Source organism: Poecilia latipinna, unplaced genomic scaffold, assembly GCF_001443285.1.
Source record: "Poecilia latipinna isolate Pla-1442-1.1 unplaced genomic scaffold, P_latipinna-1.0 Scaffold104, whole genome shotgun sequence".
Lineage (NCBI taxonomy): Eukaryota > Metazoa > Chordata > Actinopteri > Cyprinodontiformes > Poeciliidae > Poecilia > Poecilia latipinna.
Genome location: NW_015112720.1, coordinates 972,321 through 985,793, shown reverse-complemented (window position 1 = coordinate 985,793; position 13,473 = coordinate 972,321). Strand labels below are relative to the sequence as shown.

At 37.4% G+C, this 13,473-nt stretch overlaps 3 protein-coding genes across 6 annotated transcripts; 2 read left to right on the top strand and 1 right to left on the bottom strand.

Moving 5' to 3' along the window:
- Positions 1-403: 403 nt before the first annotated feature.
- Positions 404-2,325, top strand: LOC106944605 (zinc finger protein 583-like). 2 transcript variants are annotated; one of them, XM_015027695.1, is made up of 2 exons: positions 404-699; positions 1,258-2,325. In XM_015027695.1, the coding sequence occupies exons 1-2, from the start codon at positions 513-515 to the stop codon at positions 2,226-2,228; spliced, it is 1,158 nt and encodes a 385-aa protein (XP_014883181.1). In that variant the 5' UTR covers positions 404-512; the 3' UTR covers positions 2,229-2,325. The 2 variants fall into 2 exon arrangements, with proteins under 2 accessions (XP_014883181.1, XP_014883180.1); XM_015027694.1 differs by having other exon boundaries at positions 407-711.
- Positions 2,326-4,092: 1,767 nt separating this feature from the next.
- Positions 4,093-11,975, top strand: LOC106944603 (oocyte zinc finger protein XlCOF19-like). Of its 3 annotated transcripts, XM_015027692.1 has the most exons (3): positions 4,093-4,409; positions 5,284-5,367; positions 11,889-11,975. In XM_015027692.1, the coding sequence occupies exons 1-3, from the start codon at positions 4,238-4,240 to the stop codon at positions 11,921-11,923; spliced, it is 291 nt and encodes a 96-aa protein (XP_014883178.1). In that variant the 5' UTR covers positions 4,093-4,237; the 3' UTR covers positions 11,924-11,975. The 3 variants fall into 3 exon arrangements, with proteins under 3 accessions (XP_014883178.1, XP_014883176.1, XP_014883177.1); XM_015027690.1 differs by lacking the exon at positions 11,889-11,975 and having other exon boundaries at positions 4,099-4,409; positions 5,284-6,615; XM_015027691.1 differs by lacking the exons at positions 4,093-4,409; positions 11,889-11,975 and adding an exon at positions 4,418-4,567 and having other exon boundaries at positions 5,284-6,615.
- Positions 10,451-11,927, bottom strand: LOC106944602 (oocyte zinc finger protein XlCOF6.1-like). The gene has a single exon (XM_015027688.1). It carries the CDS (start codon positions 11,911-11,913, stop codon positions 10,648-10,650), a length of 1,266 nt encoding a protein of 421 aa, XP_014883174.1. The 5' UTR covers positions 11,914-11,927; the 3' UTR covers positions 10,451-10,647.
- Positions 11,976-13,473: the final 1,498 nt, after the last annotated feature.

Sequence of the window (13,473 nt, the reverse complement as noted above, 5' to 3'; positions counted from 1 at the left end):
ATATATATATATATATATATATATATATATATATATATTTTTTTTTTTTTACATATTTGTCAAAACTGTCAACTGGGGAGGATGAACAGCGCCACACCTGATTGTGATTGACAGCTCTAACACTCTTCCTGGCTCTGATTAGTTGTTTCTAGTTAACAATGGGAGCGCTGGGAGGAGGCAGAGGAAAAAGATAATAAAATTATGAGAATAAAGTCATTACAAGAGTCATAGAATTACCAGAATAAAGTCGTAGTATTGCGGGAATAAATTGATAATATAACGAGTTATTCTGCTTATGACTTTATTCTCTTAATATTATTTATGACGTTATTATTGTTATATTCATAAACGTAATACATTCAGAATAAATAAAATACGTTTGTATCATGTCGACGCTTAGTTACGGTCCCTCCAGTTCCTTCTTGTGTTTCCGGTTTATGACTTCCGCTAGTCTTGCTAACAGCCAGCCTCTTGATTTTTGGGTCGGTTAGCTGCGTTAGCTTTTGTTTGCTATGTGTGAGCTACTCTCTGCGGCAACAATGTCTTTATCCCAGTCTCTGAGAGACTTTATCAGGGAGCGACTGACCGCAGCTGCTGAAGAAATATTCACAGAGTTTGATAAAACCATCGTTCAGTACGAGGAAGAGCTGGATCGTCAGCGGAGACTGCTGGAAATCTGCTGGAATCCCGAAATAAACCGTAAGAGAATAGGTATGAACCACCAGAGGAATTACTGTCGTTTTACTGATCACAGAGAAACGGGAACGTGTTGGTGGAGGGTCTTTATTGTTGAAATAATTTTAAAGCTAAGTGACAAAACTGTGTCAAGTAAACTGCTATGTTTCCTTGACATAAGCCAGTGTTTCCTAACTCTGGTCCTCAAAGCACACTGTCCTGCATGTTTTAGGTGTTTCCTTGTCTCAGCCTGGGTGATTTAAGTTGACAAGGTTTGCTAAACTGCAATCAGATGAATCAGGCGTAGTAAAGCAGGGAAAGATCTAAAACAGTGTGCCTTGAGGATCAAGGCTGGGAAATACTGCCTTAAACAGACGAATAGTTTACTTTTACAAAAACTGTTAAACCCAACTTCAGCAGTCAAACTGAACCCTGCAGGACTCTGGGGATTCTAGTTGTGTTGATAACCTTTTTTATTTAATGTGATTAAAGCTGTAAGATGAGCCAGGTAATTGAAAAAATTGAGTGCTCTCTTTTCATTCTAAAAATAATCGGTATGTAATTTTTTTCTTGCCTACCCAGACTCTCCGCAGCATTATGTCTGGAGCGGGGAAGAGTTTCTCGATGACCAGCAGTTCTGCAACCAGGAGAAGAGCTCCAATTTACACCAGAAGGAACCCGATCCTCTGCAAATGAAAGGGAATCAGGGTGAATTTGAAACTCAGGAGCTGAACGGGGAACAGGAGAGAACAGAACCACAGATGAAAGAAGCAAATCACGAAGAAACAGAACATTCACAGGTAAAGGTAGAGCAGGAGGAACTCTGTGTCAGTCTAGAGAAAGAGCCTCAGGTCTTGAGGCAGGAGAATGATATCTTTTCCGAAAGCCTTACTTATGAAGAAAGAGACAATGTGGATCAGCAACCAAGCCGGGACCCAATTCTCATCCATATCTCTTCAGAATCTGAGAACCAGAACCAAGAAGATAGCATTCATGAGGACCCAGAGTCAAGTAGAGATGAAGAACTGAGACAAAGTAAGAGGGGTTGGGGAATCAGAAGACAGGGTGAACACCAAGACAATCCACGGGTAAAAAGAAAGAAGAAAACAAACAATGAGAAACTGCCTCGTAACGTTTGTGGCAAAGTTTCGTCTCCGGGTTATTTCACTGATCACATGAGAATTCACACAGGTGAGGAGCCTTTTAGCTGTATGACCTGTGACAAAAGGTTCCCCAGTAGAAAAACTTTAGCACAGCATATTACAACTCACACAAATGAGAAGTCGTTCTCATGTATTATCTGTGGAAGAAGTTTTCATCGAATAAGTAATTTGACTGTTCACATGAGAATCCACACCGGTGAGAAACCTTTCTCATGCATGATCTGTAAAACAAGTTTCAATCGCCGCTGCACTTTGACTGTTCATATGAGAACTCACACAGGCGAAAAGCCCTTCTCATGCAAGATTTGCGAAAAAAGGTTTACCAGACGATTCTTGCTGAATAAGCACATTAAATTGCACTCAGACGAGTCCTTTCTCATGTACAATTAAAGTGAAGAAAACGAGCTAAAATAATAATGATAGCATCTAGGCTAGCACTGTCATGTTGAGTTACAGTAACATACTCCATGCAGTGTAAAAAAAAAAATCATAAATGTAATTGGCATAAACATTAAAAAGTAAAGCAGTCTGCAATCTAACTTCAAAGCAAAACTTTTTGCTTATATGTTGAATATAAAGAAAAAAAGTATTTTTAGCTCATTTACTGCAGAGAAGCTCATATGCTGAAAATGGCTAAAGTGTATTATAGATCGTGCTAATCGCCGTGGGTCACTACCATGTTTCATAACATTAAATTGTTCCTTCTAGTGTTTAAGATGTTAGCTAAAAAGCTAACGTTAGATGAAATGCTGTCAACAGCATGCTGACTTTGACTAGCATGTTGTTTAACATTAACTAAATGTAGTCAGTATTTAAGAAATGCAGTCAAAATAATTTTAGCCGTCATGCCATTACTCGCATGTTGACTAAGTAAGTTAATTCATGTGCTATGCAAATAGCAATGTATCCGCTAAAAGTATTATGAAGAGCAAATCTTTATTTGGCAAATGCCAACATTAACAAGAGGGCTATCACTAGGATACTGACAATGTGCTCCCCCTGCCACCATGCCCAAGTGGGCCCCATATGGGGAAAAGGAGGGCAAGACCCTACATGGGTTTGCCCATTTAGGCCCCATGTAGGGCCCACATAGGCAAACCCATGTGGGGCCACCGTGGAACCCGCGGACAAACCCATATGGGACCCATATGTCAGCCCTCCTTTCCCCCATATGGGGCCCACCTAGGCATGCTGGCAGGTAACGTAATGTCCTGAGTGAACAGAGTATAGTAAAAGTTGAAAGCTCACATAGTATGCAGAAGTAGTTAAGTGGAGAAAAGTGTACGGAAAAAAGACAAGGAACTCAAGAGTGTGAATACTGTAAAACATTTGCACTAATAAAAAAATGCCAAACAGGTATAACTAAGTGTGTCAACAGTTCTTTTTTTTTTCCTGCACTTGATTTAAAACATTTTCTAAATGACTGCAAAATTAATAAGTTCTTTTGCCCTCATAAACTGTAATTACCTTTTATGTTTTCGGCTCAGAAAATGAAAAATGTTATGGTTAGTAATCAGTGAGGTTCATGAAGTGTGAAGTAATGTGTTAAATGTGGTTTCATTTTGAATGTTTTTTCCCCATTTGTCTGTAATAAAATAAAAACTATTATACAGAAAAAAACAACAGTTTTTTGAGTAGTGTTTCGCTGAGCAGCTCGGCCGTTTGGTCCTACGCATCCTACATTTTGTTTTACATCAGTATTTTCAACCTCCAGTCCAGATGACTTCAGGCATAAGCTACATAAACAATAAACTCAACAATATATGTGATGAAATTTCTGGAAGGAACCACCAAAATTGTAATTTTTGATATGAGAAGATGAGGAAAATTATAATTTTAAGTAAAAAGAGACACACTGAGCAGTCTGTGGAGAAAGAGCAGAAAGACACTGACATCTAGTGGAAAGTTAAAATTGCACTTGTCATCTGCCCTGTCATGTATCTTCATAGTGCTCATTAGTGCATTCCTTGAACTTTAACCAAAAAAAAAAAAAAAATCATTTGCATCAGTTAATTACAATAAATTTATCTAACCATTATTCTATTTCGTGTATTGTCCCAAACAACAGAATACAGTTTGATTAGTTCTCAAAAGGTTTATCTTCTGAAAGTAAACACAAGTTTAAAATAGAGAGAGGAGAGACACTCGGTATCATTTATCAGGACATTAAATTATTTATCTGGTGACATATTAAACATGCAAAGTAAAATAAATAGATTACGCTTTTAATATTTTCTGTATTTCTGCTAAGTTATGAGATATATTTTCCTCCAGCAGGTGGCGATGATGAGCAAAGACGTCTCTTTCGATTCTCCGTCAAACCAGGAAGCAGATTGTCTGTTAGCAGAGTTAGCTATGTTTAGTGGTGTAAGGTGAATATTTGTGCCTCTCCAGCAACAATGTCTTTATCCCAGTCTTTGAGAGACTTTATCAGTAAGCGGCTGACCGCTGCTGCTGAAGAAATATTCACAGAGTTTGATAAAACCATCGTCCAGTACGAGGAAGAGCTGGATCGTCAGCGGAGACTGCTGGAAGTCTGCTGGAAACCCCAAATGAACCTGCATAGACTAGGTATGAAGCGCCACAGGAATTAATGTCGTTTTAATGATCACAGAGAAGCAGGAAAGTCTTTCTGAAGCTGTTTCAGGTTGACTGCTGCGGCTTTTAAATGGTTAATGGTTACTTCGATGCCTGATCAAAATACGAAAACACCTGACATCATACAATCGGTAGGTAATTGTAACAGGTGATTAAACAGAACCAATAAAGTATTTAGACAAAAGCATTATGAAAATTGCACGTGCCTAAATAATAGGTGTCGGCTCCCTTTGAAGTCACCCTTTTCCTTTAGAAAATGCTTTGAAACTTTACCACTTTGATACGCTGGGTTTCATATAACCTTGCTTTTCTGTCTAAACCGTATTTAGATGGTACAGTGGCGTTCTGCTTCAACAGCCAGGATATGGCAGGGAATCCTTATTAGTCAGATCAGATTTATGGGTTGTTAGTGGTTTGCTACATTGAATGACAGCCCTGACATAAAGCTTTAGTTTTCCCTACATTTTCAGACTTTAGTAAGCTTTTCGTCCCTTACCTGTGTATGTGAGGTCATACGCAGGGGTTTGAAATAAATACCAAGCATCACACTAAGACCAAACTCACTCTAATGCATTAGCTGACTGCCAGCAGGAATAATGAGAGACTGTGCTGGGTCTGTAAAATTTGGGTTAAGTATTAGATTGAGGTGGGTACTACTGTGAGCGTCAAAATGTGGTGAAAAATACTGTAAAGAATGAAGAGGTCATCAACATTTAGAATGTATAATGTTGTAATGCTCATTTCGAATGCGTCCTTGAGATTAGAGAGGCTTTTATTGCCTATAAAACTTTTTTTTATTTTATTTAGGATAATCTCACCTTTGTATTTTTCTTCTTCTCCTTCTCAGGCTTCCCACAGGAAGAGGAGGTTCTCACTTACCACCAGGAGAGAAGGCCCGGTTTGCAACAAAACAGTCCAGAACCTCAGCAAAGTAAAGAGAGACTAGAAAGATTAAACAAGGAGCAAATGCTAGAGAAGCAGGGAAATGTTGAAGTATCACAGATAAAAGATGATCCTGAAGAGCTAGAGCCTCTGCAAATGCAAAAGAGCCATGGGGAACAAGAATGTTTTTATGCAAAAGGACAGCAAGAAACACAACCAACAAGGATCAAAGATGAACAGGAGGGAGTCTACATCAGCCTGACCAAAGAACAGCTAGAACTAAAACAAGAGATTGATACCATCATGGTGAATCCGGTTTATGAGGACGGAGACTGCTGGGAACCCGGTCCAAACTCCGACCAACTTCTTGCCCACAACCAACTCCAGGAAATGAGTGAAAATGAAAATGAAGACTCAGGATCCAGTAGAGATGAAGAACTGAAGCGAATTAAGAGGCGTCAGAAAATCAGAGGTCACAGTGACAATGTAGGCTATCCAAAAGTAAAACCACAGAGGAAAACACACATTAATGATAATCTGTCTCCTTGTAAAGTGTGTGGTAGGCTTTTTGCTCGGAATTACTTGAATCAGCACATACGAACTCACACAGGCGAGAAGCCTTTTTCATGTTTGACTTGTGGAAAAAGTTTCAGTGAACGGGGAAACTTAACTAAGCACATAAAAACGCACACAGGCGAGAAATCTTTCTCCTGTTTGGTTTGCGGAAGACGTTTTGTTCAGCAAATCCATTTGACTCGTCACATACGAACTCACACAGGCGAGAAGCCCTTCTCGTGTTTGACGTGTGGCAAAAGTTTCTCTCAAAATAGCAGTTTGTCTGGTCACATGAGAACTCACACTGGGGAGAAGCCGTTCTCATGTCTGACGTGTGGACAGAGTTTTAGCGAAAGAGGAAGTCTGTTTCACCACAGCAGGATCCACACAGGTGAGAAGCCTTTCTCGTGTAGAACCTGTGGAAAAAGTTTCTGTCAAAAAAGCAATTTGACTGTTCATATGAAAATTCACAGAGGTGAGCTGGTTTAGTTTTGCGATAATCCCAGTATCAGAAAACTGTCATAGTTAATAAATTGGAATATTCGTTCAGATGAGGTCTGTTGTCAGATTAAAAGTATTTTTGAAAATAACCTTTCAGCAGGTATTAAATATACTTTTCATTAAGCCCAAATTTTTTTGGATTACTTTCTTATTGGTCTGATGTAATATTCTAATTTTAAACGCCATGTTTTCATAAGCTGTAAGTGGGAGATCATGACAGAAATAAAGACCTTCAAACATCCGTCTGTGTGTAATTGATCCATAGGTTTCATTTTGTGATAAAGTTCCTAAAGTGAGCTTTTCAATAATATTCTGTTAGAATGTCAGTTTTTGAATTATGTAGAGAACTCTACTCTCATGTTTGTTTGTTTTTACTTCAGCATCTTCTACATGTTCACCGGGACCTTTTGCGTTCTGAGGCCTCTTATTTTGATCCAGCCCTTTATTTCTATGGGATTCCAGGTCTATTTGATATCTCTGCTCCTCATTTTGATTCTTGGATTCAGAGTAGATCTGAATGAGGGGTCGTCTCCTATTTGGTTCTGGTTCCATGTGGAGCATTTCCCCATGAGTAGGATTCACCATAAAGATATTCCTTTGCTTCAGTTCAGGAGGCTGATGTTCTCCAGGCTGATGCAAAGTTCCTCCAGTTCATCTTTTATCTGTGATGGTTCTGGTTCCGCTTGGTCATTTTTTATGCAAGAGGATCTTTGTTCATCTTGTTCTGTTTTTTTTCCAGACCTTCTACTTTATTCTGGCTCTACTTCCCTCTTGTGCTTGATCTTTATCAAACATTGTTGTTCACTTTGAAACTTATTCATGCGCTGAGGTTGTAGTTTTCTTGGTCCAAACTGAAGTGTCTCTCCTGATTTCAGAAATGTTTGTGATTGAGGACCTCCTCCTCATTCCAGACATGACACTGTGGGAAATCTGGAGGGACAAAAAGGCAAAACTGATTATTAACGTGGCCATTAAAAACACCACTTTGCTTTGACAACTTAAAGCCAAGTATTTAATTACCCTTTGGGATCTATGATGTATTTTTGAACTAATAATGAATTTATGTAGTAAAAAGGAAGTATTAGTGTAGGCAAAAGAAACCATCTCATCATTTAGCTGGTCTATTGTAAACAGAAATAGTCTGCAGATTTCCAAATCTTTTGTACTGTTTATAAGTGACAAATATATTTCATTGTGTAAAATTATTCAACGAAGATCGAGCTCACATCTGGGAAGTCTGCAATTATTTAAAACTTGATAGCTTGTCTTCATTGATTGGAGAAAGTCACCTGGTATCATAAATGGTGTTTTCTTCATCCATGATTAAAATTGGTGTTAGTTCAAAGAGGTCTCCTCTGTAAGAACTTTTAAAGTGTCTTTGGTTAGTGTTGGGTCAAGATGTATTTCATTCACCTAAAAGTAAATGAGAAACTTTTTTTGAATCACTTACTTAATTGGCAGTACTCTGATCAGACACCAATGCCACCTTAGCTGCCTATCCTTTAAAAACATCAGGTCCATAGAAAACACTTCCAACCAGACTTTCCTGCATTTCTGTGATCAGTAAAGCAACATCAGTTTCTCTGGTGGTTTATACCTATTCTTTGCAGCTCTATGCTGGTTTTCCAGCAGATTTCCAGCAGTCTCCGCTGACGATCCAACTCTTCTTCGTACTGGATGATGGTTTTTATCAAACTCTGAATATTTCTTCAGCAGCAGCGGTCAGTCGCTCCCTGATAAAGATTCTCAGAGACTGGGATAAAGACATTGTCGCTGGAGAGACACAATGGCGAAACAACCCCCACTGCTGACAGACCGAGAGGTTAGAAAGAAACGTCTTGGTTCTTTGTCGCCACCTACTGGACAGGAGAACTGAGTTGCACTCCTGGTCAATTTGGCACATAGCGGAAAGAATAGCTTTACTTGATAAATAAAAGTTCAGGAATGGCTCAGCATGAAACATCTGTGCGGGATGTTCTGAGTTTGATGATGAAAACCAAAAAGTTTCACCAAATGATATGTGGGTATAAAAGCACCACCAGGACAGAGACACTCTGTCCACGTTGAGTAATGAACACCAGGGGTTCTTTGTTTTGCTGCCATTTATTTGCAGATAGCTGTCATCAAGATAAATGTCTGAAAACCAAATATTAAGTTTTCATACATAACTTTTATAAACTTGGTCCTTTTAAAAAAGTCATTATTGCTCAGAAAGGGGGAAATCAAGTGTAAGTGCAGCAATAAATGTATAGGTTTAAGCAAAGGTTCAAGTGATAAGACAATATATATATATATATATATATATATATATATTAAAAATAACAATAGTAGTAATATTATAGCGTACAAGACTATAACAAACAAATATTGTGTAGTTTTTAGAAACGGGAATACTGGATGTATAATCCAAGGGAGTTGCACTGAGTGGGATAATAATAAAAAACAAAGTACATAATGTGCATGTGTATTTAACTTTTTTTTAAGTTCAGTCTCCATTTTCAACATATTTTTAATCTCTCTTTATTCCATCTGATCAAATTCATATTATTCTTTATCTGGTTTATTTTTCTGTTATTTGCATTATTATCATTATTGCATATTTGGATTAAAATGAATTACTTCTATAAAAATGGTCACACCATTAAGTTAAGTAACTATAAGTTGGTTATAGTTACTTAACCAAGATGCAAGCAGATGCACTACAATCAATGGATGCCTGTTTAACATAACTCCACTGGTCAGCTCAAAGGAAGGTGCAGCTCATGTTCAGTAACCTCAGAACAGACAAATATTTTGACCAAAAATATACATGAACAATTAAAAATAAGTTACATAGTTCACGGACAAGACAACATGCGCAAAAAGTCAAAGATTAGTAACATGTAGAATAGCAGCTCCATCCAACCAGTCAAATAGAAATTTGGCGTCCATTACACAAAAGATAATTTGACAGATTCAGGTTTTATCAAAGGGTTCCACCACCTTAAAAGATGAGGTTGATATTATCTCCACCACAGGTAGGCGAGATCTTTCTTTCTATTCCCCAAAACTGTTGCCCACCAATGGTTAGCCTGTACACAATGCCAGAAAATTGAGTAACTCATGTTTGGTGAACCTATTGTTGTCCAATACTTAGATTTCCAAGCTCTCTGAGGTGTTTTAACCTTCCCCACAGCTGGTTTAATCCCACAGTTAAATTAGGATTAGAATATTTCAACTAAGTGATTTTAGCCTACAATAAATAATTTTCTTAGATGATGTGCTTAAGTGTCTTCCAGGTGATCCTAATCACATTAAAGAAGAATCAGGAGATTAGTCACCTTTACATTTCTTTTTGAACACTGACACTGACGCTTTATCTTTGGAGAAAATTCAACGAGTTACTCCCTGTTAGAATTAAAAAATAAATACATTTCTAAACTAATGCTAATAATTTAATAAAAGAAACAAAATGCAAACAAATGTACAAAAACTAATCTACAAACCAATGAGAAAGGGAAGATCAAAGCTTAGACATAGCTCCATGCTCCATTACTTTATTAATTTGACCTTTATTTACACAGGTTGTCCAGTTGAGATCCAATTTGCATGAGAGACCTGTTTTGATTTAAAAAAAAAAAACTTTAAAACTTTACTTTAAAAGTAAAAAGCATCAATCCAGAACCACCAGATACAAATATAGCTGGTCACATTCTGTTCTCCCATATATGCCTCACTTGGCTGGAAGGACAGGACATACAAATTAACTAATTCACTTAAGTCTTTGAAATCTGTGAAGTTTTCTCTGACCTTTGGAGGCAAAATGCTCTTGATGGTTCCTAAGGTGCAATTGGGATTATGGATCTTAGATCACAAAGATAATGCACTTCACAGTACAGAGTTATCAAGAGATACTGCTCAACCAATCAGAAGTTGAAGTGTGGCACCATAAGGACTACTCCAAGTTAGACAGCATCTGCTAAGACTAGTATTTTCAATAAAACTAGTTTTATCAAAAATACTTCAATTACATTCTAAATGTAAAAAAAGATATCAAGTTGTATAGCCAAAATAACCATTTCCTAATTTTTTTCTTATTTTTATTTAATTTTAGTTTTAAACAAACCCTGGAGGTCATGTTTGTTTGAGTTGACGAGATCTTAAGTCTAAATAGCAAAATAGTTGCTGGAGAAAACCAGCCAACTATTGGCTAAAGCTTAAATCCAAAGAAGGCAAGTTTCATATGAAGAACTTCACATCTGGCACTTCAGCTGTTAAAAATAAATCTTATGACTTATAAACTCTCACCTGGATGAGTTCTCATATGAACAGTCAAATGACTGCTACGACGGAAACTTTTTCCACAGCTCAAACATGAGAACGGCTTCTCGCCAGTGTGAATTTTTATGTGATCACTTAAGTGAATTTGCTGGGTAAAACTTTTTCCACAAGTCAAACATGAGAAAGGCTTCTCACTTGAATGTGTCCTCATGTGCTGAAATAAATTTCCTCTTTCACTGAAACGTTTTCCACAGTTTGTACATGAGAAAGGCTTCTCACCTGTGTGAACTCTCATGTGGTCGTTCAGATGAATTTGCTGGGCAAAACCTTTTCCACAGGTCAAACAAGAGAAAGGCTTCTCGCCCCTATGAGTTCTTGCATGCTGAAATAAATTTCCCTTATTAGTGAAGTCTTTTCCACAAGTCAAACATGAGAATGGCCTCTCACCTGAATGAGTTTTCACGTGCTTTGACAGATTTCCTCTGTCACTAAAACTTTTTCCACAAGTCAAACATGAGAAAGGCCTCTCACCCGTGTGAGTTCTGACGTGAATTTTTAACTTACTTCCAGTAATGAAATGTTTTCCACAGGTAGCACATGGGAAAAGCCTCTCACCTGTGTGAATTCTCATGTGTTCTGTCAAATACGACCGTGCAAATAACTTGCCACATACTTTACAAGAAGACAAATTATCATTCATGTGTGTTTTCGGCAATCGTTTTGTGTTTGGATTGCCTACGTTGTCATCTTGATCTATGCTTTTCTGGCATCTCTCATTTTGATTCGGTTCTTCATCGCTACTCGACCTGGTGTCTTCATCATTGCCTATTTCATAATTTTTGTTCTCAGGTTCTAAAGATATCTCCAGAAGTTCCCTGTTTGAATCTGGTTCCCAGAGGTCCTTTTCCTCATAAGTGGTATTTACTATACAGGTATCAGTCAGCTGTTTTAGTTCTAGCCGCTCTTTCTTTAGCACTATACTGAGTTCCTCCTGCTCATATTTTATCTGTGGAGGTTCGGGCTCTGCTCTCTCCTCTTTCATTTGCTGAAGTTCTATTTCTTCTTGTTTGGTCTTTATCTGCAACGGTTCTGGTTCCTCTTTTACCTGCTTAAGTTCTATTTCTTCTTGTTCATCTTTTATTTGTGATCCTGGTTTCTTTAGCTCCTCTTTAATGAAAAGAGGCTCTGGTTCTCCACAATTTTCTTTCATTTGCAGAGATTCTAATATTTCCTTTTCTTCTTTTACCCATGCAGGTTGTGCTTCACAGTGGTTCTCCATATTTTGCTGAAGTCCTGGTCTGTTTTGGGAGTTTCTTGTCTGGTTGTAGAACTGGTGGTCAGTGAGAAGTTCGCTTTATTTTCAGGCACTGCGTTGAGGGAGGTCTGGATAAGCGAAAGAATAAAAAGTAATGGTTAATGTGATTGTAACAAAAACATAGTTATTATTTTATATAAAAAAAGATGATTTGGAAGCCACTGAAACTTCAAAATGTCAAGTAAGCAATGCATACATATATGATGAAAATTTAGTTTCATGCTGCCTAAAATATTGCAAATGAAAAACTTCCCCTCAATGACATCCAGTCAGAAATAATTCTTGCTAAGAAAATTGGCTTAATTGTAATGAAATATTTAGGTTAAGATATTCAAAACTGTTTAATCCTTAAAACACTTGCACTTAGATTTGACTTTATTTCATTTATTTTATCTTGAGAAGTTTGAAATTTAAAATTTTCTTTCAATGAAGTGCTTTCAACAACTTTTTAGGAATCTATAGTTCTTGAACACTTCTGCTTCAAATGAAACATTTTGTTTATCAGATAGTAAATTAATAATTTAGAAGTAAACATTGCCTTTATGTACAGTGATTTGAAGAAGGAAAAAACTAAGTTAAACTGCTTTCATAAGTCAGATGTGAAAATTTTGTGATGGACTCATACATAGGGCGATCATTTGTGACTTATGTTCACAATTTGTACACAATCTCAAAAAAGTGATCGAGTCCAAAGCGGTGTACTTATTAAAGTTTTCAATGCAAACCTATTCTTTTCTGGCCCATATTAACCATTCAACATCGCTAAGTAGTGTTGAAGAAGATTTTAAGTTATAGTATATTTTTGGGAAATATCTCTGGCTCAATCTTCTTACGGATCCCAGGTTCTCCCGGCGGACCGCGTGTAGCCACACAGAAAACTACAATGAGTGTTGACGTCACAGAATTACGGAGTTTAATCCAATAGAAGACAACGTATGAAATTACAACAGAAACTGCAGAACAACAGAGACATTCATTTACCTGACATAAATGGAAAGAAGAAGAAGGAAAGAAAGAAAAGCAAAGACGTCTTTGGAGAATTGCAAGAGCAAATCTAGTTTGTTCCTCACGTGCACAAATTTTTATAGTAAAGGCGTATTCTTGTCTTTTAATTTATTCAAATAAGGCGTATCTTTGCTCATCCAACCAGGAGCTGTCTCTGACCCTCTCTAAAGTTAGAGACTCCCTGTAATTTGCTTAGAAGATCAAAAGCCATTTGTCCCCTTTGTCTAAACAGAGTGGAAGCAGAGACTCTCCTGTACTGGCCTGGACTCCTGCTGTTTTATGGCTTTTCACAGATCAGTGTGAAAAGCTGGAACTTCTCCTGATTGTTTCCCAGACAGACAAAAGGCACTTTCAGAAAGATCTGAGCAAACAATCTGCTGCAACTACAGATAAAATAAAGGTCAATAGGGCAGAATAAATGATTAATCTGAAAACTATAATTAGGCTATTTCAATCAAGACATGTTAAGTTTTCAAACTAGTATATTCTAAATTTATTTTCTTAACAGTAGTTACCGCA